Here is a 25,946-nt window from a genome sequence, read left to right as displayed (position 1 = left end):
GCGCGATTGCAGATGGAACATAAAAGTTGGATATCAAGGATGAGTAAATGCTGGAATCGCGTTTCATAGCACCCTTGGTCAAAATGTTCTTGGTTTTATGGCGTTGTTTTCATCTTGTTGGACTGCCTGTTTTGGAGTGCTTTTATTTTTAATTGAAGATAAACTGAATGAATGAATTAATGCTTTCCTGCTTTTCATAGTTTTTACATGTTTCCTGTATTTGTTACTTTGGTTTGAGGTAAGTTCAATGAAGGTATTTCCTTTTGTTGACTTTGCTGCTTTGAACTATGCTTTGAGATGTTTGTACAGTTGCACTGTGATGTTTGGCAAGCTTTTAAGTCGATATCTGCCAGAGAGTCGAGCTAGTGTGTTGTTATTGTGCTAAATTCCCGGTGGTTTGCAGCTCTTGTTTGTGCCTTGCCTCGTGTGAAGTTCTGCCTTCTTGTGATTCAAATGACTGGAGAGGGAGAATTTACGCAAGGTACTTTTTCTGAGAAGCTCAGTTTGGTCATGACAGACAGGCAAGATGCAGAGCATCTCCAGCACCAGTGTGCACCTTCCTGCAGCCATAGCTTGAAGTTTCAAGGACAAACGGAGAGGTACAAGTAACTTGTGTGTCTGTTTATTGAATTCAAAAGGTGTGGCATGCACACATGGATTGAGACATGTATTTTGTGTTTGCCTATAGATGCCACAAGATGACATTAAATGACTACTTTGTCCACATGAAGCTCAACTAATTGTATTGTAGTTTGTTCGCACCAAGATGCCACAACATTTTGGCAAAAACAGCAAATAGGTGAGTTTTCAATGATGAACAGAGGATGTGTTTACAAAAACAGCACTGTGGCACAGTAAGTTGACAAAGCACTACTTTTGTTTAAACGAAGCCACATAACTTTATTCTGTAGTACAGTTACCAGTTTGTCTTTCCTACTTGCGAGAATTCCAAAGTTCTAAATATATAATTTCAAAAACTTTAATATTCAGTTTTAATATTCGGTTACCTAGCACAATCACAACCTAAGGTCAAGAGGTAATGAACATTTAACAAGTGTATTTTATTTTTAAAACAATATACTCATACATATTGGCATTTCCCAGCTCCAGGGTGAAACGGCTTCATTATCGCTTTGCTTTGTCACATGAGCGCCTGATACTGTCATTTCCTCTTGCCAATCAAACGTGCACACATACACACACACACACACACACGCACACACGCCTAGCCAACTCTCCAGACACTCCCAATCACTCTCAGTTTGTAAACAAGAGTAGATTATTGCATGCACTGGAACTTTCTGTTGAATAACATGTTGAATAAGGAAATAGTTTGCTGACATGCCTTTTGATTTTGATGTTTTTTACTTTTTTTAAATAATGCTTGTTTTTTACCATTGAGTTGTGTGCAAACTATTCCGTCCAATAATATTAAAAATGGTACAGTTTCCTAAACATACAAAGCGATTTTTGTTGATTTGTAACCTTGTTAATCTTAGCTGTCTATGCTCAGCTGAATATATTTCAAAGTCAAAGTCAAAGTCAAAGTCTCCTTTATTGTCAATTCCTCCGCATGTCAAGACACACAAAGAGATCGAAATTACGTTTCTCACTATCCCAGGGTGACAAGACAGAGTTCACAACGCACATACAAGTAAACAACACAGGAAAAATAACGTTCTCTTTGAACGTTAAACGTTAACTAATATACAGACGATGCATATGCGCGACAGGTTTGTTTTGGCGTGATGCCAGCGAGCCTTCCAAAAATCTCATACGTAAGACACAGCAAAACGTTACTATCTCTCCTCATGTCTGCTGTCTGACTGACCGCACGCTGTTCGTTAGACACCACACACAAAAGTGCAAAAATTCACAAATGCCGGTGGCCATACTGTCTCTCGGTTTCAACACCCAGATGGAATTCTATGCCAATAAAAGCTGTAGTTGCCATGGAAATCTAACGTACTCTTTTCTCTACATTGTCAGTATTTTGACAGTATAAAGACTGAGCAGTATTTTCCATGGCAGTTTTCTTTTTCGGTTCACTGGGTGTGTTTATATGCATGAGCCTGCGGTTCTGATGATCAGGATAAAATACTTGCAAAGAGTCCCTCGTAAAAATGCAAGCCATCTCCCCAGCATTGTGGTCTGAAGAAATCCAGACCAGAATGTTTATCACACTGACTGGATTACAACAATTGGCTGTACATAGCCTAACAAAAAGATGCTTCAGATTGTCTATTTGTGAAATATAATAGCGAGGTGTCCCAACACTTATGCCAATACAGCGTACGTGCAATAATAACAGTACTACTCCAAAATTAAAGCCTACATTCAGATTGCAGGCATATTGCTACCATGGCAACTTGCCGTTAAAGGGATGGACCTAGAAATCTACTCCACTTGCATTCTCTAATCCACTCATGTTTATTCGCATAACAATTGTACACACGTCCTACAATAATCAATGTGTCATTATGCTCATCGTTTTTTTTTTTCATCAGAAATGTTCTTTGAGTGTCTTTTCATAATGTTTGGATAAAACTGAAAACAGTCTCAATAGTAAGGGATTATGAATGTCACTTCATTCTATAAAAATATCATTTGATATGAAAGCTCAATTAAAAAACATCCACTCTTTCCTGTTAGAACACAAGCAGGGTCAGTCTTCCATGATGACAATGCTACTCATGCACAATTTCCTCATGGGATAAAAATACTACAGGCACCACTGGTCATTAGTGTTCTGTCTTTGGTTTGTCCTGCCCTGCAGAGAACTGGATTGGACTGTGCTTTAGACTGATTAAAATGTTGTGTTGACCAAAGAATAAGTCTAATATCTATTTAATGAGGCTTGCATATAGGTAAGTAAGATAATAAGATAAAAGTAAAATAGTAAGATTTATCTAGTAAGATAAAAGTCATCGTAGTGGTATTTTCCCAATACTAGTGCAAAGTGTCATTGGACACAATTACCAATTTCTAGTATACTATTGTGCTGCACTAGTAATATTACTAGGCCCAACTAATAAGTAGGATGACTGTTTCTAGTATGTTGTTTTTCCACTACTAGTGTCACCAGTAGTGGCATATGTCAGAAACTAATGGGTACTAGTAGCACCACCACCACACCCACTGGTAGTTTTTTGTCGCTAGTAATATGTAGCTGTCTAGTACTAGTATGCTTACGAGTAGTTTTTCCACAACACTTGGTCCTTTTACAAGCTATACTAATGTTCTGAATTGTCATCCTTGTGACGATATTGAGGATAGAGGATAAATGCTTGAAATTGAAAAATGAAATTTCTTCTACCATTAGCCTGATTCATACTTCAATATATCCTGCTTTGTGGCTGTACCGCATTTTTTATCATTCCTGTAAAGGGAAAGAATTTTAACTGCTTAGGTCAACATTTTTTGCATTGCGAATTTTAATGAACTCAAGATGAATGACTACGGAAGTGATTTTTAGTTAAAAAATTAGTGTACTAAAGATAGCACTTATTAAATATGCTGGAGCAAAGCATCAAAAGAGGAAATATTGATGCGTTTTATTTCAGGTGACCTTTCTGGTTGCTGTTTAGGACTAGTAGCATGCCTGTCACCAGTGCAAAGTTTTGGTTCACTACTAACCTTTACTAATTGGTATGTTGTCTTACCCAAGTTCTGGAATGGAAAAATTGTGGGAAACATTTTGTTAGTAGTGCACCTAATGCACCCTTGTCATTGTACTTGTACAGTCAAAGAGCATAGAAGCACATGGAGCTAAAGCTGGATATCAAATGCGGGTTAATATTGAAGCTCTAAGTGAGCCCGAGGCCAGCAAATGGCATCTGGTGGCCTATGTTCCTGCTGCGCATCCATCAAGTCCACACCTGGGGGCCACTTTGGCCTGCAACTGTTGTCAGGCCACCAACTGCACGTGCACCTGCCCCCGCACGCTGGAATCCGTACGGGAACACAAGACAGAAGAAGACCGACCACAGACAAAAGACAATTGTGCATTGAGTCATTTCCGCACAATGGAACACAGTCAAGTCAAACAATGACGAGTACACACTGCACTACTCCACATCTAACATGAGAGGAATAACTTTATATGGATTGCTTCCAAGATGAAGTGGTATGCAGTAAGAGATGGATGGTGGGTGGTGAGACATCCTGCACAGCAAACTGTTTAGGTTTCAAAAGTAGGCCATGTGAGAGCAAAAAAAAAAAAACAATATCTGTAGCTGTGCTTCAAATATAATGCCCTTTGTGGGTCTCTCTAAAAGGTAAGTCAAGCCCTTTTTTTTACAATAACATGTATGTGCCCCCACTAGTCTAAACACGGCATTCTTCATATTATGTTTGTGGAATATGAAAATTAACCCTTTTTATCCATCTCAGGGGGCGGCCATATTGCCACTTGCTGTCGACTGAAAATGACATCTCAGTTGACAGGTCTCAGGTCACAACCAATCACGGCTCAGCTTCAGAAAACTGGTGAGTTGTTCAGCCGGTGAGTTGAAGAAAAATACCTTGGTTGAACACGTGCATTATCTTTTTGGGGAGTGCCATCATTTTTGTCCTGGCCCATGTCATAAGTTTAATACAATTCTGTTTAATCGCAATTCAAAAACAATGTCTGACTTTCATTGGTTGATTATGTGTCATTACTTTTGTCAAATTCAAGTTATTTCAGTGACCACAGTTTTTTTTTTTCCACTCATTAATGGAAGGGTTCCAACGATTTTCCCAACAATCTGTTTTAAATTTCCAGACACTGTTGATCTTTTTACCTGCTGTTTTTAATGAAACAAGCCATAATGATATAATGCAAAATAAAAAAAACGATTAATTATTTTTGTCATGCTAAGAAAAGAAAATAGGGAAAGTACAAAGCACAAATGTTCGCGTAAACACATTTCAGGGGTGAAATTATCATTAATAGTTCATTCAAGGACACTCAACCACAAAGTAGTGTTTACAACACCATCAGGGCCAACATTAAAAACAGCCACGATAAATAGATCAGTTTCGGTTCCCTGACCAACACCATGTTTCCATAACACTGCTTGGAGTTTATTTACAACCCCAAAGTGGCCTAGATCGGACCTGGAGATTATGTGCAAGGAACATTTACTGCCTATGGTTAAACAGCAACTGACCTTGTGTCATGTGACCACCATGGATAGTTTGGGGCTCATTTTATGAGAGCCAGTAACAAGAGGTCATGGGATTCATACTGTTGGGATGAATTTTAAATTGCCTTGAATGAGTCTCTCCCACTGCTCTGCTAAAAACACAGCCAGCGCTCTCGCCCAGAGAGAGAGAGCGAGAGAGGAGGAAGAGAGAAAGAGAGCGGGAGGAACAGGCTGCATACAGAAAGAGGTCGAGAAAGAGTTGGAGTGGACAGCACCGGATGAGAGGAGGAGGAGGAACAGGAGGGACGAGAAAAAGAGGGGGCGGACCAAGGCGGTGGGAGGGGAAGGGGCATCAGAAAAGTAGATGAGAAGGAGAAGAAAGGAGGAAAGTGAAGGAGTCAGGAGAAGGGAGCACAAGTAGAGGGAAAAAAAAGAAAGGAAAAGGACAGCTCAGCAAATGATCCCTATAGCATTCCTCCCACTGCTGCAGTGATCCAAGGACTGGGTGGAGAAGGGAAGCTCAGTGGGAAGAAAATAAATTGTGGTTTCCTTTTTTTTCCCCCTTTTTTTTGCGTGAAGAGAAGAAATCAGAAGAGGAGAGGGGGAGAGAAGAGAGTCTGACAGAAGAGGAATCAGAAATTCTGCAATCTCCTTGCGTCCTGCAGCAGAACATGGACTCTGACTCTGGAGATCAGAGTGATGGGGACTTCTTGCCAGGTACGCAACTCGCCTTCATTTCACTTCATAATGGAATTCAACAGGTCATACTCTTCATTACATTTCATGTCTTGTATTGCACATATTCAGGAGGTGTCGACTTTAAGTCATTTCATGTATCACAGATGTTCCCTTATTCAAAATCTTACTCTCACACTCTGGCTAAGAATTACTATTCAGATGTTAGACATTAATTAAAAGTTACTGTAATGGGTATTATAGATTTTAAAATGTACCTAACTAATAACTGTTCTAGATTTGATATTAGACGTACGTAACACATGAGAATTCTAAATTTAGTAATTAAAGTACTCTGTTGAGTACTGTTTATTTAACTTAAGTAGTAACTCTAATGGGTACTCTTGACATAATAACTCTAACAGCAATTGTGAAATATAATATTAGAAGTAACTCTAATTAATTCTGATTCCACATCAACATTAGAAGTAACAAATGGGTACGCTTGACTTAATACAGTATGAGAAATAACTTTAATGGATACTCTTTAATATTAGAAGAAGTTTAATGGGTGCTTTCCATTTAACATTAGAAGTAACTCCAATGTGTACTCTAAAATTATTATTAGAGGTAATTAATGAATACAAATAGATAAGTGAACATTTTGAATTTCAGTAATTTTGAAATTTGGAAAAGTTTATTTACTTTCTAAACCTATTGGGGTGTCATCTATTTTTTTTTTATTTTAACCTTTTGAGACATGCTGATTATCCTTGGGATGAAATAAATGTATTGGTGAGATTAAAAAAAATCTGAAATTGTATTGAATAAACATGCTTAAAGACATTTCGACAACATTAAGAGATGGAGTTTGTATTTTTTATATCCTGATGCCAGTACATATATCTCGGCTCCAAATATCGATTACCAGCCTCCTTGATCACTAATAATCGGTACCGTCCTTGGAAAAAGCCTATCTGTATATCTGAACATAGAATACATTGATCCTCCTTTATACATCATAATTAAATGATGTTTTTTTTTATATATTATTTGGATTTGTTTTATTGTTGTCGATTGGGTGCCATTTGTCATTACATCAGCTCCCCAAAAAATATTTGCGGTTGGTGTGTGGATCTGTCCATGCTGCTACGAGGTAATGATAACTGACGACTGACAGAGAGTGCGGCTGCTAGTGAAAGGCGGCTCAGTCGCCACCAGTTACTGGCAAGCTCCAACACGTGTTTGGTCAGCAACGCATCAGACTGGAGCAAGGGAGGGTGCAGCATCCCTGAATGCTTCTCTCTGATGCGTCTAGCATAAATACTTGATTAGTTTTACACGAGTGTTCAAGGTTGCAGACGTTCGCCAACAGTTTCAATAAATGCTCAAATGGCTTTCCCTAGCAAAGAATTGTTGTGGTTTCACAAGTTGATCATCTCCAGGAACCGTAGAATTGCTGTCTGGAATTCTTTTTCACTGTTTCATTAATGTTACCCCAAATTCTGTGGGCTTTTTTTTTTTTTTTTTCAAACTTTGTATGTTGATTATGCTATGTTGAACTCCACCATCTGTTTGTCCATCTGGCACATTGTCCGTCTGTCTTTTGATCCCCTGGCGAAGGTAGCGGAACACTGAGATGTGAGCCAGGTGGCAACATAAATGTGGCATGGCAACGTCCAGGTTTGAAACCCCACTTTCATATGCAGCCATGGTCTGAGACTATCTATTTTATCTTCTGTTTTGTCCCAAACTGTAAAACTCTTTGGGAAAGCAGATAAATTAAAGTCTAGCGGACTTTCCTGTCTGGCCTCTGTTGTGAGAGCAAAGGAAAATGAAATGTCTTGAACCAATAGTCTGACTCATACTTAAATGTATCCTACTTTGTGGCTGTTCCACATTTTTTACCATTCCGTCTACTGTCAAGGGAAAGAAAAAGTAGCATGAGTGCCTCATAAAGGTCAACATTCTTGCATTGTGGGTTTTAATGAAGTCAAGATAAACTACTATGGAAATACAAAAACGAGTATTTTTATTCAGATGAGAGATGTGTACTAAATATAGCGCCTATTGAATATGCTGGAGCAAAGTGTCAAAAGAGTAAATATTGATGTGTTTTATTTCAGGTGACCTTTCTGGCTTGAGCAACGTATGATTGTTGTTAGTAATCATATTTAATGATGAAACTTGCCTCCAGGTTATTTTCAGTGACCGCTTACATGCATCAGCGAAGATGTTTGATCTAAGCAGGTCACACAGCCTGTTGCGAAAACAAAAGCAGAGTGCCACTTACTGTCAGTAGAAAACACTGTCTCTTTTGGCACATGTTAAGTTTGGGAAGGTTAATATTTGACATTTGACATTTTATTGCCATACAAGAGTACAATTAACTTGATGACTGTCGGTGGTAAAAAAAAAAAATATTTACTTTCGTGAGACTTTTCCATTTCTGGCCATTGTGGACAAAACTTTTTGTGAATGAGTTGCTGATAGAAAACCAATATTATCAAGCATTTATTGACAAATATGCTGGCGTCACCCCTAGAGCCAGACAGATTTCATCCTGGGACCAGCAATCATCAACAAACCAGTCTGATGGTTAAAGTCAGTTTATATCTTAAAGTAGTCCTGAAATTGGCTTTGCAACAACGACAACAGCCATCCTCTGGAAATGGTGAGGGCGGAGTCAGTGATGTCACAAACTGAAAAAGGCTGAATTGGTGACATCACAAACCAATTTGCTCAAACAGCCCGTTTAAGAGTGCTTGGAGCTATGTTGATTCAAGCCACCATAAGCAAGAGAAACGTGGGCTGCACAGAACATATTACAAAGTAAAAATTGAGGTTGAGATCCCCCTCTAAGGAGAAACTATAATGTTGTCACATTATGTAATTTAATTTATGTGTATTGTCTACAGTAATGTATCCTGCAGGTATAAATCTAACATGGGTGTATTGTTACTACACTAACTCAGTGCGTAATTTTCTAACCACCTGTTACACTTTTCCTCACAATATTCTTCCTTGGTGGTGAAAATGATTCTTTTCGAGACTTTGCCATTATGCTGGTGAACTGTGAGTCAGCTCACAGCCTATTTTGGCAACATAATCCTGATGAATCATTCAACCAGAAATCAATCTGCCATCTGCTGATGTTATTTCCACGCATTTTTGTCGACTTCGACATTGCATTTGAACTTGTTTGAGAACAGTTTGGTGTTGTATTGTAGTGTGGTGTTAGTATAGTATAGTTAAGTGTCGTGTCGCATTGCGTCGTGTCTTGTTTTGTAGTATAGTGTAGAGTATGCCAGCATGAGGTCGGTTTCTTTTGGGTTGTATTATAAACAAACCTAAGCTTGTTTGATGACAATGCAATTGTAAGGCACTTAAGGCACTCGCAGTGCCTTAATCATTTTACTACTGAGCTAAATTGTCTTACCGGTGAGGACAAAGGGCATACTGACACTGGATATCAAGTTGAAGGACTCAAATGCTCAAAAGCCTTTCCATAAAATACAGTGTGCTGGGCTCGCATGCATCCCCCAGTGCTTTAATCTAATCTGCAGATGGGGAGTGCTCATTGCACCCCTGCACACAACACACACCCAGACTCCACGAGCTGATTCTGGAAAATTCTAACACAAACTGTAAAAAAAAAAAAAAAAAAAAGCTGAAAGTGGAAAAGGCAACTCAGGAGATTTATTTTTCCACCCTGTCGTTGCAAAGAGCAGCCTTAAGACTTCCAGGTGTTGTATGCATCATGTGACATGTTTCACAATTTTCTATGGGCCATTCAGAGAGGAATTTGGTCTCTGCAACGTGGACTTGAACCACAGAGATATTTTGACAGGGCCTCACAGAGATCTGTGGTTTGATTGGCGACACAAAGCAAATTTGTGTATGTGACTATTGGAACGATGTCCAGCCAGTTCTGGTTTTGGACTGGGTGACTCAAAGTAGATCATAATTGTGGTGAATAACAAATATAACAAAGGAGGTGGCATGGAAGGCAACGCCACATTTTTTTTCCTACTCACACCTAACTCTGGCACAGCAGAACCAATTGTTCTCATTGTTATGAAGTGTGAGTAGGAAAATATGGAGACATTACCTTGGAATTATTACCTCATATAATGTTATTATTCCCAGTGTTCAGCAACAACAATAACAACCAAGATGAAGCACATTTCAGCCATAAGTTCATAAATTGTGTTTGTTTATATCTTGTGGTTGTTTAACCAAAGGAAAGAGTATGAACTCTTGTAACCTTAAATATTTTAATTCGAAATCATTTTCACAGCCCTGAGAATTCAGAGGAACCTCATGTTTTGTGTTACCATTCGCATTAACACAAACAAAAGAAAATGCTTTTCCCCCCAGTTCTTTGCCTTCAAAAAAAAGACGTCACGCTCTTCCTGCTACTAGAAGTTAAAGTTTACTGTAAAACACATATAAGCATAATTATAAAAATATTAGTCTGAAGATAACATCGAGAGGGTTTGCCAAGGCCCAGGGGCTGGATCCGGGCCGTTATGTTCATAGATAAAATACTAAAATTGTAAGTTGTCACATAATACATTTAAGACATTGATCATTTCTTGTGTTACCAATCTCCCTTTTTAAAATAAATGAAAAAATAGTTGTTTCACATTTCAAAAATATTTCTCCATCATTTTGCCATATGTGATATTATGATTTATATGGCTTCACAGTTGCAATGGCCCTCTGAGGGAAACCATAACGACAACGTCGAGACAAAGATGAGTTTGATTCACTGCCTAGCCTTACCACTTTCTAAATTATAAATAGAAGCCGCTCATTACACTTCAGTGAAGGCTCACAAGCTTAGCTTAACTTATCTTACAAATTTCACCAACGCAGTAACAAACATATTCAGTTAGCAAGTAAATTGAGGCAGTTAGTAGCTGAACTTGCCAAATAATGAGCACACACGTTTGGGAATTGTTTATTACATCATCATTAACCCGTTATGCAATTGCTTCATTGTAAAGTGTTCCTTTCTAAATTACAGATAATTTCTCCTCTTGCTATCCAATAAAGATTGTGGGAAGCACAAGGCAACCAGTAATATTTGTGGTTTACAACATTTTAATAGAAATAAGGAAAGGGAGGCTCAAATGTGACAGTTTTTTCCTTATAGTCTTGGATTAAAGTGAACACATGTGGAGGGGTTGGATTTACGCTGTCAGTGTTGAGGGTTAGTTTTCCAGGAGAAATGTATTCCCTCTGAGGCTGAGACAACTCTTCAAATGTGTGTTTGTGAGAGGACGTGAACCACAGTTATTTCCTTGTCATTAGTTAGCGGTGGTGCTCGGGCCCACAGCCATGAGGAGAGCAGCGCTTGGGCTTTACACTCAACACTATCAGGCCCTCAAGGCCAAAGTGAAACACATATCCAATTTAATCATGACAATCAAAGCAGGAGCAACTTTTTAATTGAGGTGACATGGAAAGTTGATACCCAAGCTCCTCTGGCCTTTCCTCCACCATTGTTTTCTTCACATCCCTTGTTGTGGGTGATCCTTCTTTTGCAATAATTGAAAGAATACGGCACAAAAAGCTAGCCGAAAATAAAAACCCACATATATCGTTCCTTTGATATTTGCTATAAGATGAGGGCTAGCAGGATTAGTTGACATCTCCCTTGACGGTGGTTATTGATGTGAGCAATGTTTGAAGTATTTTTTCCACCAAAAATAAGGTTCAGTTCTAAATTATATTCTGTTCATATTTTCTTTTTGGAATGTGATGTCATTTTGTGAAGCAGGTACCCACATACCATTTGATGAGTTCTGCTGATGCTAAACGATCCTTGTTCCGCTGATTATGCACCACTGCTATCTTGATCGTTCCATAACAACTCAGGTTATTTCTTCATGGCTGTTGAATGGAGAAATACAACTTCACTGATTTAACAAGGGAGCAACGCAGATGTGCCTGACGGTGGTTACTAATTGTAATGTAGAAGCCACAAAGTGACAGCATGACATCAGATTTAGCCCAGGGGCAGATTTAATTGCCCGTGACAGTAAATTCCATTTTCAACTAAAGCTGAGAAAAGATGAATGTTCCATTCTAATACATACATACTGCATGCATAACTATTTGAAAACAAACGGTGCATCAAAACATATAGACAGACAATATAATCAGAATTGTTTTTTTTGTTTTTTTTTAAATAGTTTCCCTTGTCCAAGAATGAACCAGTAGTCTTTGCATTTTGATCTTGGTCCTTTTGGAGCTTCCCACAGGCCCACTTGGACATACACTGAGTCCAAATGGGTTAACTAGTAAACAAGGCAGGGGGCCAGCGTAATGGGGAAGGTTGGCATTGCCTGGATGATTGTGCCTGTGAGTAGTGTGTGTTGAGTTGAAGCCTTTGCAATGCCGTGTGGGTCTCTTTGAAAGCAATGCTACGCCATGCTGAGACTTGGCGAGGACCAATGACAGGAGCTACTCAACCAGGGCCGGAAAACATTTACTTCCTTGACGTTCAGCTCGGTGAAATTCAGTCAGAGTGGAGGAGACTGGCAAAGTAAAATAGGCAGAGGCAATGATGCTAGAGGAGAAGAGATGTTTCGAGTGAGTGGGAAAGTAGATCTGATGCAAAGGCACTTTGACAGGTGTTACAGAGCTAGTCATTTTTCTTCTACCACTCTCTACCCACCTCCTCCAGATTTGTATATCTTTGTCACTCGTTCTCAGATTATGTGACATAACTGCAGATTTTTATTTTTCCACATGCGCAAATGTTCACCCCTCCTCCACACATGCGCACACACACACACACACACACACACACACACACACACACACACACAAACACACACTTACACACACATGCACATTTTTTCTTCCCTCCTCGAGTGAATGAAAATGTACGGTACATGTTGTATTTATATGACTTCACACAAAATTTTCTTTTTTTCTCTCCAGAAAGCTTTGATTTCTTCCGAGGAATTTAAGAAAGAGCACCAATATTAGATATTGTGTTGGCATTGAGACAAAATAAAAACAATGACAAAGCCTTTACATGGTCATTACGCAGATTCCCTATTAATCGGAACTCATAAAATGTTGCTATTCTGTCCAGTGATGTTTGGAGTGCTTGGTGATCAAAGAGCACGTTTTGTTCAGTAATAGTCATTGGATTTCTGACTCAAATCTTGAGCATGTGTCAAGAACTATGCCACAACTACTGAAGCTATTCTTGTGCTTTTGGTTATAATAGAATAATTTCAGACAAAATAAAAAAACTGAAAAAATTAAAAAATAAGGCCCTTTCATTTCATTAAAGGAGACAAATTAGTCACAGTAACATAATTTGTAATGGTTTGAACTCAACGTGGTCAACATAAGAATTAGTCCAGGATGGCACCAAAACACTAGTGATTTATTACACATTAAACTGGACTTTTGAGGGGTTTTTTTTTTTTTTTTTGTTTCCATGGAAACGACATTGGCAAAACAATATTTGCACCGACCTGCAAAATAAACACTACCGGCATTTGCACCATCAGTAAATCCTCTTGGTCCTGTTAGTAGTAGCAGTAGTTGCAGGAGGAGGAGGAGTCATAGTATATAATCTACACTTAGTTAAAAGACAATAGACAGTTTTCAGTTTTTTTTTTATAGGTCCTCTGTGTTCTGCTGTTCTTGTTTTGCATCATCTTTATTATTTGGGATATGTTTCAAACCAACCCGTGATAAGTAAGATGCCACAATTAATTTTACATACCTTATACTTGTATAATTTACCGCACCCACTTTAAACACATTTAAACCTATTAAAAGACATTCATGAACTTTATTGAAATTTATGAAAACATATTCTCTGTCATGAAATTGAAGATTATTGTGTTACCTAACTTTGTGGAAAAAAAACACTCAGACTCACACACTTGCCGAATAAGAGGGAAAGTATGTTTATTTGTTATTCCCAGTAAAACACCAACACTATAACTATTTATTATGGATGGTCATTGCTTGGGAAATTAAAAAATAAGTAAATACAGATCTGAACACAATTTGAATTTACCACAAGCCACTGATTTTATTCAACTGGCAGATGAACAAAAGAAATGAACCTTAACAGAAATACTGCATGAACAGAAAATGACGCACGACAAAAAAGGGGTGACACATGGGTGAAATATGGAAATAAATGAAAAAAAAAACCCTCACATGTTAAAACACGCAAGCACATCGAAATTTAATGTCGCTTGATGATGTTGACTTCCCTAACAATACAACTGAGAGAAGAAAAACTCGGCTCCTTTCCATTTAAATCTTCATCTTGTTTAATTATCCCTAGGTGTGGGAGATGCATGAACCCCCTTGTGCCCTCAATATCTCCTGATTAGGGGCGTGAGGCAAAATGGGATTTTATTTCATCAACACCCATTGATGGTCTAACGGAAATTAGCATACTAGATGTTACGGTAAATTAAGACCTGCTGCTTTAACAAACATGAAACATCAATACATACAAACAGCACACAACAAAATCAAATCAACCATTGTATACTTCAAACATCAGTCTAATTAGTCTCCAGGCGCAATGCGACCATATCATGCAAATTACTAGATTAGCAAAAGTTACAATTAGATGTTCCTGTCATGAAAAACCTTCAAACAGCAACACACGTAAAAGCAACACATGCAAAGAGCATAATAAAAAAAAGATAATTCATTACTGTGCATTTAGACACCATAACGTTCAACCAAATAAGATAATGTAGTCTGACAAAAGAAATAAACGAATGCTCGAATAAAAATGTGCCCTTTAGCGAGGGGTTTGACTGTATTTTTTAGCGTGCCAAACAATCCACTTTTACTGTTTATATGCAAACTGTTTCCTGTATATCAACCCCATATATTGCTATGTGCTAGTGATGTGGCTTTGGCAGAGCAGAGTGGTAGAGAAAAGCTCCCACAGTAGAGGGAAGGAAGGAGAAAAAGCCGGCAGCCAGTTCCCATGCCCGACGAACTGGCTGAGTGGGACTGGCTCTGTGCAAACTAAACAATAGCAGTTCGCAGCTGGTTGGAGCATTAATGTTCAAGCAGATAGAGGTCAAAGGACAGCGATCCCACAAGATCTGCCATCTGATCAGAGAGGATGTCTTGAGTAGCACTTGTTATCCTCAGAGGACCGGATTAGTTGTGGTCCTTCGTAGGGATAGCCAAAGTGATGATGGGAGCCGAGGTAGAGGTCGCCAATGTCACTTTCTTCCACTTTCCTCGTGACAAGCAATCAAGCAAACAGTGTATCACTCAGTCACATCTCTTGCCACTTCCTGTTTTGACCTCAACTCTGCAGGGAGATTGTCATTCGAAGGGAGACACGCAGATGAGGGACGAAACATTAAATAAGCCTAAAGGCCTTTTTGGTCGCGTGTGATTTAAAAGGGCTTTTAATTTGTTTTTCTGTGAGTTTAAGATGGGTACTTTTACTGTACTATAAACTGTGTATGCAAATAGAGGCAAATCAAAGGTAATACAGCCTCAAGGTACGGATTGTGTATGGCTACAAAATGGAATGTAAAAGATAAAGTAATCCTTTATTAATGCACGAGCCATAATGAGACAACATTTTCACACACTGGAGGTCCCAGGCATAGCTCAGAGAATAAAGGAAAAAATATTAAGTGTACATTATCAGTTGGCTGTTTGAGCTGAGCCACATCCATAAAAAAAAAAAGTCAGAAAGTGTTATCACAAAGCCCAACATTCATTTGTCTTGTTAAATGTTTCCTCAGCAATCCACGAAAATGTACACCATCTCCTTTCACAGCCTTTTGTGCATGTTCCACTTTCAGTCACAGTAAATAATCCAAATCCACTAAAAAGAAAAAGGACTTTCAACTCATGCTGATGAAATCCATTAGAAGGATTAAAAGGGAATTATTCATTAACCCTGCAGCTCTGATTGCCCTGCTACATCTTGAATAGTTGTTAATGGTGAGGTGAGTGACCTCCTTCAGACCAGAAAGCCTTGGGAAAGATTCAACATGGCGTGACCACGAACAAGACATCTTACTTATGGCCCTCTGTATGGCGACCATATCTTTCTCAATCGCCTACTTTTTTCTTCTTCATATTTACACGTGGCGTGCAGGGCTGGTGTGTTTGAGTCATTATATGACAGTGGCATTTAAAAATAGGCAGATGGAATCTTTGCAGGACAGACTGAGAGGAGGAGAGCCTTTGAATGGAAAAAAAAGAAATCCTCACTTCTGCATTTAGTCAAAATTACTTCAATTTCATCAGTCAAGCTGTGGTGTACCATACTCAGACGTGTTCTGTCCGCGAAGGCTCATTAACCAAGAAGGTCATTAAAATGTTATTTTCCAGTTGCAGCCTAGAGAAATGTGTCAAAAAATGATCGCAAAGATAAGGCCAAAAAAAAAAAAAAAGTATGAAAGGCAAACTGTCAGGCTTGCTCCATTGAAGTGAATTTCCTCTGACATTTTGTTTGTATTGATGCAAGGTTGCTGTGGTTGTATTTGTCCCTGGGGATGACACACTTATCAACTAGGAGCATATCAAGACATTTTCTCCCCACGGTGCGAGCAGACATAAACTGACACATTTGCAGCAATGAATCTGTCTTCAATCACATGCAGTAGCATTAGGCCAACTAAATTACATTAGCTCCAATGCGAGAGCTGTGTCAACTATTCGGTCTTTACAAAGATAACTCAACTCCAACTCCCGCTGAATGGTAGCAGTCTGAGAGCCACAGTGAGACACTTCACAAATATACATCATTAGAGTCTGAATAATGTTTTACCTTCAAATACCGTGTTATTTTCCTAAACAGATTAGGTTACGTTTACCCAAGGTTGGGATAAACAACAGCAAATTTACCATTATTTACTTATTTTTATTTTTTTTTTGTTTTGTTTTTTTTTTTGCTTGCAGAATATGGATCTCACCAAGTGTGGGTAATTTATAGCTATGATTTTTTTCAGAATTTAACTAATGTCGGCTCGTGAGTGAACGATTCGTTCAAACGAACGAATCTTTTCAGTGAACGAGAATGAACGAATCACTTCCTAAAGTGATTCGTTCTTTTTTCAGTTCATATGACTTTGAACCAGTAGGTGTCGGTAATGCACATTGAAGCTGGTGCCACCACGCCGTAAATCAAAACGAAGAAGAAAATGACGTCACTTCCCGTTCACGAACGAGTCGTGAATTGCTTTTCCTGTTCCACCACTTCTTTTAAGCACGTTTTCTTCAAGCTAACTGCTAACTTTATTGCATGAAGGGATGCGCCGTTATGCAACAACGGGGAGATTATGCTTCTCTTTGGGTAATCTTGGTTTTATAACACGTGTAGTAGTTTTTAAATAATGTGTATGCATATATACGCCTAAATATTGTTATCCGATATATCTACTGCAATTTCACATTAAATTGCTGGTTGGAAATTTACTATATTATTATTTTTAAACAAACATTTATGTTAAAACGTGTCTGGTGTTTTATTCCTTGTTTTTATATTCGCCAATTAAAACATAAAAATCAGACATTTGGTTAACTGCTTTACATGACAATATGTGTTTTACGTTGTTATATGCGTTGGTGTCCCCCAAAATAACAAATGTCGGTGTTACATATCAAGTTGCTCCCATGTTATCTTGCTCCCCGTCTCGAGTTACGACTGTTATTGTGTTGTTGTGCAGTTTTGTGTTTCGTGACTGCAGATTCGTCACAGCCACTTGGAAATTCCTTGATTTCAAAACTGTTCAAATTCTAAATAAAAACACTGAACGAAACGTCTCGTTTGCATTTCTGATTGGCTGCAAACAATAGCAAACACAAAAAAAAAAAAATAGAAAAGTCATCAACGGGATTTGAACCCGTGACGCAAAGAAGTAAGAAATGTTTACTAGGTGGAGCCTAAACCGTTGAGCTATCGTGATACATCGCCTTTGTGTCAGATAATGTTTAATATAGCCAACAACAGCGTTGATCTGACCCGCTCATGTTAACTGGTGGGGATACATTGTTATCAAATATATCTACTGCAATTTCACATTAGATTGCTGGTTTGAATGTTACTTTTAATGTTATTATTATTATTTTCGAATAAACATTGATCTTAAAACTTGGTGCACCTGTGACCATGATATTTCCCTAATAAAGTGGCCTGTTATTAGGTACACTTGAAAATGGCGGTGTACCTAATGGAGTGTCCGTGTGATTCCCTCGTTAAGTGCACCTGCGTGAAAAGTTTTAGCTATTTTCAGGTTCTGCAGGAGCTAAAACTTTTCACGCAGGTGCACTTAACGAGGGAATCTTGGAAAACGTGTTGGAATGCGGCCCCGAGGACTAGAGCTTGACACCTGTGACCTTTGACCATGATATTTCCCTAATAAAGTGGCCTGTTATTAGGTATACTTGAAAATGGCGGTGTACCTAATGGAGTGTCCGTGTGATTCCCTCGTTAAGTGCACCTGCGTGAAAAGTTTTAGCTATCTTCAGGTTCTGCAGGAGCTAAAACATTTCACGCAGGTGCACTTAACGAGGGAATCTTGGAAAACATGTTGGAATGCGGCCCCGAGGACTAGCGCTTGACACCTGTGACCTTTGACCATGATATTTCCCTAATAAAGTGGCCTGTTATTAAGTACACTTGAAAATGGCGGTGTACCTAATGGAGTGTCCGAGTGACGTCACAGATCAAACAGGAGGTGGGGGTGAGGGCGGGTGTGGCACCTTTCACTTAAGCTTTTTCCCTAATAAAGTGGCCTGTGATTAAAAAATAATTAATAAATAAGAAAGTGTAGTGAACGATTCTTTTGAACAAATCTTTTGAGTGAACCGATTCTAAAGATTCAGTTCACTTAAGAACTGGAATGCACATCACTACTACAAAACAGTGGAGGCGACGGCAAGTTTCCAGGTCGAAGTAGCCGACTGGAAAATGACACCGGCTCTTGCCCAGTAAGAACTTGGTTCGATCCCAGATGTGACAATGTGTATAAATGTGCTCTTATTGTGCAATTATTCTTTTTTTTTTTTTACTTCGTTTACCTATTGAAGTGTCCATGAGGTGTACCTACACATATTGTCATATAAAGCAGTTAACCAAATGTCTGATTTTTATGTTTTAATTGGCGAATAAAAAGCAAGGAATAAAACACTAGACAAGTTTTAACATAAATGTTTATTTGAAAATAATAATAATAAAAGTAAATTTCAAACCAGCAATTTAATGTGAAATTGCAGTAGATATATTGGATAACAATATTTAAACTAGTACATGAACGTGCATACACGTTATTTAAAAACTACTACACGTGTTATAAAATCAAGATTACCCAAAGAGAAGCATAATGTCCCCGTTGTTGCATAACGGCGCATCCCTTCATGCAATAAAGTTAGCCGTTAGCTTGGAGAAAACGTGCTTTTAACAGAAGTGGTGTTTCAGTGAGTGGTTCTTCCTTTCCTTGGCAAATCGAGTGTTTCTTCCTTTCCTTGGCAAATCGTAAATCGACATTCTGGCTTACATAGTTCACGCCAGGAGGGAGACGCAAAACATTCCCTGACTGAACCGTTGATGCACGGGAAGGCAGTTCACCCATGAACTCGTTCGCGAACGGGAAAGTCAGGATTCGTTTCCTCACTGATCCGTTCACGCGATGAACTGGAAATACAAATCACTCACTCACTGACTCGTTCACTCACAGCTCCGTTCAGTTGGGGAACGGGAAAAGAAATTCACGACTCGTTCGTGAACCGGAAGTTACGTCATTTTCTTCTTCGTTTTGATTTACGGCGTGGTGGCACCAGCTTCAATGCGAATTACTGACACCTACTGGTTGAAGTCATATGAACTGAAAAAAGAACGAATCACTTTAGGTTACAAGATATGATATAACGTGGTGCCTTGTGTTTCATTCAAACCACTTGAACTTTATATTTGACTGGCTCCCAAAGCACCAAGAAGCAATAACGGCAAATGTGAAAAATTCTCATTACTGTGACATTTCAAAAGATTCAAGGAAGCCTTAATGGACCATTCACGTCTGAGGAATATTGACTGCAATATGTAGATAAATAGAACATATATTTTCGACATGCTCCTGTCATCACTTGCCGACAACACCCCTACCCTTTAGCATCTCAGCTCTTTTCCTGTTTGCACTAAAAACATTTACAGGCGGGACATATAATCTCCTCTTGCTGAGGCAAATAGATCGCGTGTCGTTGTGTGTGCACGACACGCACGCATGTGATCATGGTCGCTACGTTTTTTTTTTTTGTGCCCTGCAGCAAAACAACACATGCACCTGCGGCGTGTCACCTGGTGTCATCGGATGCTGAACATCTGCGTGTTGTCATGAGCAACACACGCATGTATGAGTGGGTGATATCTGATCCAGACAGGATTTTTTGGGGGGTGGAGCTGTGGAGAATCACAGAAAAATCATTCTGACGTGCTGTAGGGAAGTCCTTCAATATTTGGAGAATTCATTTAGCCATTTTCCCCCCCCTAAAATAATTGAATTCAATGTAGTGGGTCATTATTATTATTATATTTGCTTACATTTTGCTATTCACTGAAAAACAAGCTCATTCACGGTTTTGTTCTCTACATCATATTTGTAATCAGGGTCAAGGAAGTATGTGGGATTAATACATCTCCATTAAGAGACTAACATTTTTGTATGTCACAGAAGAGCTAAATTTAGCTTGGGTTGTTAGTAAAAGTTACAGTCTTTGGCGCATGTGCATGGAAAGTACATACTGCTGCATTTTTCTAAATCAAATCATCTGTGAGCCATTTATTGTTAAAGATAATGTAAGTGTCAGTGTTTAGCATCATAGTTTGTGGTTTCTTTATGGTTTGAACAATTGAAATATGTAATTCCCACAAAATATTGTTTCCCATCTGCGGTCGCTTCTGATATGACATTCAATTTGGTCACATTCCACACATCTGTCGCATCAGTTTAGCAGACGTGATCTGCTGACTAAGGATGCGTTCAGATAGAGCATGTCTTGTTAAATTCTTCACTGTTGATTAAGTGGTTTTAGACCTTCCTGTACATGTATTTCCGAAAACTAATATTTGCCAGACTAAAAGTTAATAACTAAATCCAGATGTACTCTGGAGATGGTGCCATAGATTTTTTTTGCAGGGCAGCTTTGGCTGCTCTCCATGTTCCACACTGTATGTATATTTTGATGTAATGCAGCAGAAAGTGTTTACTCAGCCCTCCAAAAACATCAGGCGGGACAAAGAGGGACTGTCTAGTCAACAGCCAATGCCAGCAAAGCCATGGGCACCTTCCTAATCCTAATGTCTGAAATGAACTTCCAAAACACTATTATGTAACCCCTTTGGTGGACACGTGGCTTCTATGGTTGGACGGTCCTCTGTAGAGAGCTCTTGAGTTGATTGGCACCTATTAGCTTTACAGGAATAACTTTACAATGGTGATGTTTTTTTAATCCCTACATTAGTAAACAGAACTGTGCTTTCTACTCCTTACTTGGTCAAAATAGGCTGGGTGCTTTTTCCAACCTAAATGAATGATGACACATTGGATGAAAGCTGTAAATAGAGAGAAGTAAAGCCAACTGCAAGTGCGTACAATATTGTGTTTCATCTCAATTAGGGCTACTGATATCAAATATTTGATCAAATATTGAAGATTATCCTATCAGTTATCATGGTCCACACTACCTCTGTGACTATGAGTGTGTGTGGCTTTGAAAAGTAGGTCTATGCCTGGTGAGTGATGTGGCGTCAGCCAATTAGATTGACCACAAGTCAAACTGGCTGTTTAACTGGCTAACCATTAGCCAGTCTATGGCTATGGTAAATGCCTGAGCGTCATTCAGCAGCTCTCCAGTGAAAGCACTTATTACGTGTTATTTATTGCCATTTATTCTACAGAGCGATTAAAAATATATTACAATGAGCTCTCTACCTCTAAAATGATCTTACCAATAACTTGTTGTTGATAGTAGACTTACAGAGACTTACTTTTCTATTCATGTACTGGTTTAAACTGCTGTATTTCTATTTTAATACAGAATTTATTTTTCCATGTGTTTGAATGTTTTTTTTTCCAACTCCTGCCAATATATTTCACTTATCACAAATTCATTTTTGAAGTTGACAGTCCACATATTCTTTTATGTTTACAAAGCTGTTGCTTTCATCAATCGTGCTTTCACGGATTGTTCCAGTTTGCTTGGGAATATCAGCGGCTCACAACAAAAAAATAATAAATGTGCTTCAAAGCAACAGGACATGACAGTGATAAAAAGCCTGTTGATGTGAAACACGGATCTGCGTAATGAAAACCACACTGTTGCATCCTGACTATAATGTATACCATGACATCCACATTGTGACATCTAAATGTATTTCCAAGCACAACTTAATGCAGCTGGGATGAAACTATTAACAGTTTTTGGGGGAGGGCATAAAGCTATATAGTAAGTCATGGCCAGTGGCGTAACAAGGAAAGCCATGAGGACGTCGGCCCTGGGCTTCCAACTTAGGGGTACATCCAAACAAAGGTTGATGGGCATTACAGCGGAATTTTGAAGAGTTTACCAGATTCCGGTTTCTGACAATCATTTCTCATCCACCCACCCCCCCAAAACAGTAAAATAAAATTGGATTTTAATATTGGTGTTGCACATATTTGCAGTGGAACTGTAATGACAAGTGGATGACAATCGGCATGTTGTTATTTGTTTCTTTTTGTGTCTGTTGTGTGTTTGTCAACCACAAACAGACCCCCACCCCCTGCTGTTGGGCCTCTTATGAGTTCTCACTCATCCTCCCATGATGCCATTTAAAAGAGCAGAAAGAGGGCACATGCCATCATCTGTATTTTGAAGTGATTGCAGACAGTCGTTTGGCTTTTTTTTTTTGTTACTAAATGTCATGCTGGGCTAATTATATGTTCATGAAATGTCATTTTGCTTTAAACTAACTCACGAAATGCCACCAACCAGCTTTCACCAATTTTGCTACAGCTTTGAGCCTCTTGTGTATATGCACCCACACAGACACATGTTCAAATGATCGTGCTTCTCCAACTTTTCCCAAGTGCCACTGAATAAAATACTTAGCTCGCTATGTACCATCATAATGACCAACATTAAAATGCTACTCCAGTTCCAGAGCACAGTTTGGAAAAAATGTCATTACAGATTAACAGTTTTATTTGTATTTTCACATCCTATTTTCTATCAAATACATCTTTTTTTGTTGATGTTGGCCATCGTAAATCAGAGTCCGCCTTTCCTGTAGCATTCCTCAAGGATCAAATCAAAAGATTAAAGCCCAACCTTTTCACGCTCTACATGCTTCCTCTTGGAAGTGTTAACAGCAAATTTGTATGCAGATGACTTCCAAATTAGTTTTCATTCCAATCCTGATAGGACCAATGAGATCAATAAGATTAACTAAATATATTAACTTGCTTGTCCATGTGACCCAATACTTTTGTCCAAACAGTGTTGCCATTACTCCATCTTTTTCCATTGTGACCAAGATGTTTCTACCATGCTACCACTTCACCAACTGTTGCTTTTCTCACAATGTGACATCTGCTCCGCCCTAAAATAAAATAAAGCTTTCATTAGACAATTCCTCACATGCACATGCACACAAATTTGATGTCAGACTTTGCTGATCTTGACAAGTTTGGCTAAGTATAGTGCACAGCTGTGAAGCATGCGGACAGAAAGTGTGCAGAGGCGTTGTTATCTGTCTGCAGCTGTTTGATGCTCTCTACAGTAGATAGTAATCATTCCTCCCTCAGTCAGCCCACTGCATTGCTGCCAACTGCAAGAAGGCCGCCGCCCTGTTATAGAATGTGCTTGCACCACACTTGTGCACCAGTACATCTGTTCAGCTCCACACTACGCTTCGACTTATTCCTGCACTTGTGTAAATATCTGCTTAAGAAAGACATTTTTCCCTTATTGAGTATTTTTGCCTCACCACCTTTGAAAACATATATTCAGTATGTCCTTTCTACCTGTTATTTTGTCAAAATAAGCTTGTTATTTTAGCCACAGATGATGACAAAATGTAAACAAGACATAATGGTGCTCAAGAAATCCGCATCAACAGCCAGGCTGTAAAACACAAGAACTTTTAGCCCACCCTTCTCAATTCTCACTCTTCCCTCTCCCTCCCCAAGGCCACGAGAGCTTCAACTCGCGCTCCTTGGCTCTGCAGGCCCAGAAGAAGATCCTGAGCAAGATGGCGACCATGGTGGTGGCCAACATGCTAACGGACGACACCAGCAGCGAAATCCTAGACGAGCTCTACAAGACTAGTCGCGAATTCACCAAGAGCAAGAAGGAGGCCCACAAGATCATCAAGGACGTCATCAAGATCGCCCTGAAAATTGGCATCCTGTACCGCAACCACCAGTTCAGCCCCGACGAGCTGGACACGGTGGAGCGATTCAAGAAGAAGATGAACCAGGCGGCCATGACGGCGGTGTCCTTCTACGAGGTGGAGTACACCTTTGACCGGAATATTCTGTCCGAGCTCCTGCTGGAGTGCCGGGACCTGCTTCACACGCTGGTCGAGCAGCACCTAACCGCTCGCTCTCACGCTCGCATCGACCACGTTTTCAACCATTTCGCCCATGGCGAGTTCCTGGCCGAGCTCTACGGGGACGGAGATGAGTACAGACTGTCTCTGAGGAAGATCTGCAACGGCATCAACAAACTTCTGGACGAGGGGACGCTTTAACCTTTCACCTGTCTCACACCATCTCACCGCCTGACCACCTCCTGCTCACCCTCCCACTGCTTGCATCACTTCCTCCTTTCTTTTGGTCAACTTCCTGTTTCCTGTATCCGTTTCCATGGAGCCAGCTGTAACATCCTGCAGATGCGGCTCACTGTGGTGTGTCATTGCGACTGTATGTCTCCATGCCTACACTTGGACAATGTGCGTCATGTATGTGTTCACGGGAAGCTGTTTGATCATTTACAGTGGGCTAAAAAAAATCCACATATAATTCACGTGCATTAAAATGCAATGAGAAGTAAAAATGAAACCTACCATAATCATTCAACATGTGTTTTCAACTAAAATGTATTGGTTGGTGTGTGTTTTCCTTAAGAAAAATATTTGATGGGAAAAAAGTGTGTGTGGGGGGGTCTCTATGGAAAATCATTGGTCAAGTAATTCATATCCTTGATATTCAGCTTGAGGTCCATGTACCTGTCGAATTTTTATCCTCACTAATACTGGCAGAACGACGAGCTCGCCCTAGTTAAACAACAAATTTAGTTGAACAAAATGACTTATTTAGCACTCCTAGTTCCGCTTTTGGCCAACTAGTATGATTTGTGTACATTCCACCAGTGTGCTGAATTGTCTTCCTAGTAAATGGACCTAAAGCTGGATAGGAAAATTATCCAATAAATCCTTAAGCGGCTTTTTTATGTACATTCCTTTGTGTGTGCAAAAATAAATGCACCAATGGCCCAAAAACATGCATTAAGGTATATTTGCATTTGGAAGATTGCGGTAATCAATGTGTGTGTGTGTATGTGTGTGTGTGTGCGTGTGTATGTGTATGCGTGTGTATGCGTGTGTGTGCGTGCGCGTGTGTGTTCGTGTGTGCATGTATACTTATGGACTTGGCATGAATCATCTGTACATAAAACCAATGACAAGTCAAACTTCTCCAGAGTGTATCACTTGTCTTTTAGTAAAGATTTCTTGTCAAAGTCATCTTGTCGTTCCTTCTGATAATAATTGGAAGAAAATGATAGCTTGTCACATCTTGGCGCTCATATATATAAATATATATGTTATATGGATGGATTGAATGGGGAAAATAAACCACAAATTGCATACGAGGTCACAGGTTTCCTGTGGGCTTCCCAAAGATGCACGCGAGACATGACTTTGCAGACATTTCTGCTTCAGAGGATGCCTTGCGGTACTCTGGCCTACAGACATCGTGTCAGCATCCGCCCTTTCACTCTTAAATGTTAAAAGACAAAACCATCAAAGTTAGCCTTGTGGTTATTTTTCATCTACACAAAAAAAGACTTTCAAAAACTCTTTGTAGTTTTGCTTGAAATGTGTCCACCTCAACTGTGAAT

The 25,946-nt window shown here is 39.3% G+C and overlaps 1 protein-coding gene across 1 annotated transcript; it reads left to right on the top strand.

The window, feature by feature from the left end:
• The first annotated feature begins 5,471 nt into the window (after positions 1 to 5,471).
• Positions 5,472 to 25,569, top strand: tnfaip8l3 (tumor necrosis factor, alpha-induced protein 8-like 3). The gene is made up of 2 exons (XM_049717882.2): positions 5,472 to 5,846; positions 24,014 to 25,569. Exons 1-2 carry the CDS (start codon positions 5,801 to 5,803, stop codon positions 24,574 to 24,576), a joined length of 609 nt encoding a protein of 202 aa, XP_049573839.1. The 5' UTR covers positions 5,472 to 5,800; the 3' UTR covers positions 24,577 to 25,569.
• The last annotated feature ends 377 nt before the right edge of the window (positions 25,570 to 25,946 follow it).

This window comes from Syngnathus scovelli, chromosome 4 (genome assembly GCF_024217435.2).
Source record: "Syngnathus scovelli strain Florida chromosome 4, RoL_Ssco_1.2, whole genome shotgun sequence".
Lineage (NCBI taxonomy): Eukaryota > Metazoa > Chordata > Actinopteri > Syngnathiformes > Syngnathidae > Syngnathus > Syngnathus scovelli.
Note: the sequence above shows the minus strand (reverse complement) of the source record. Positions and strands in the feature narration are given on the sequence as shown.

What these genes read in the sequence shown, in the direction of transcription:
- tnfaip8l3 (XM_049717882.2), top strand. Translation starts at nt 5,801, where the DNA reads ATGGACTCTGACTCTGGAGATCAGAGTGATGGGGACTTCTTGCCAG. An exon ending in TGATGGGGACTTCTTGCCAG is followed by an intron (nt 5,847 to 24,013) that starts GTACGCAACTCG and finishes TCCCTCCCCAAG; the next exon opens with GCCACGAGAGCTTCAACTCG.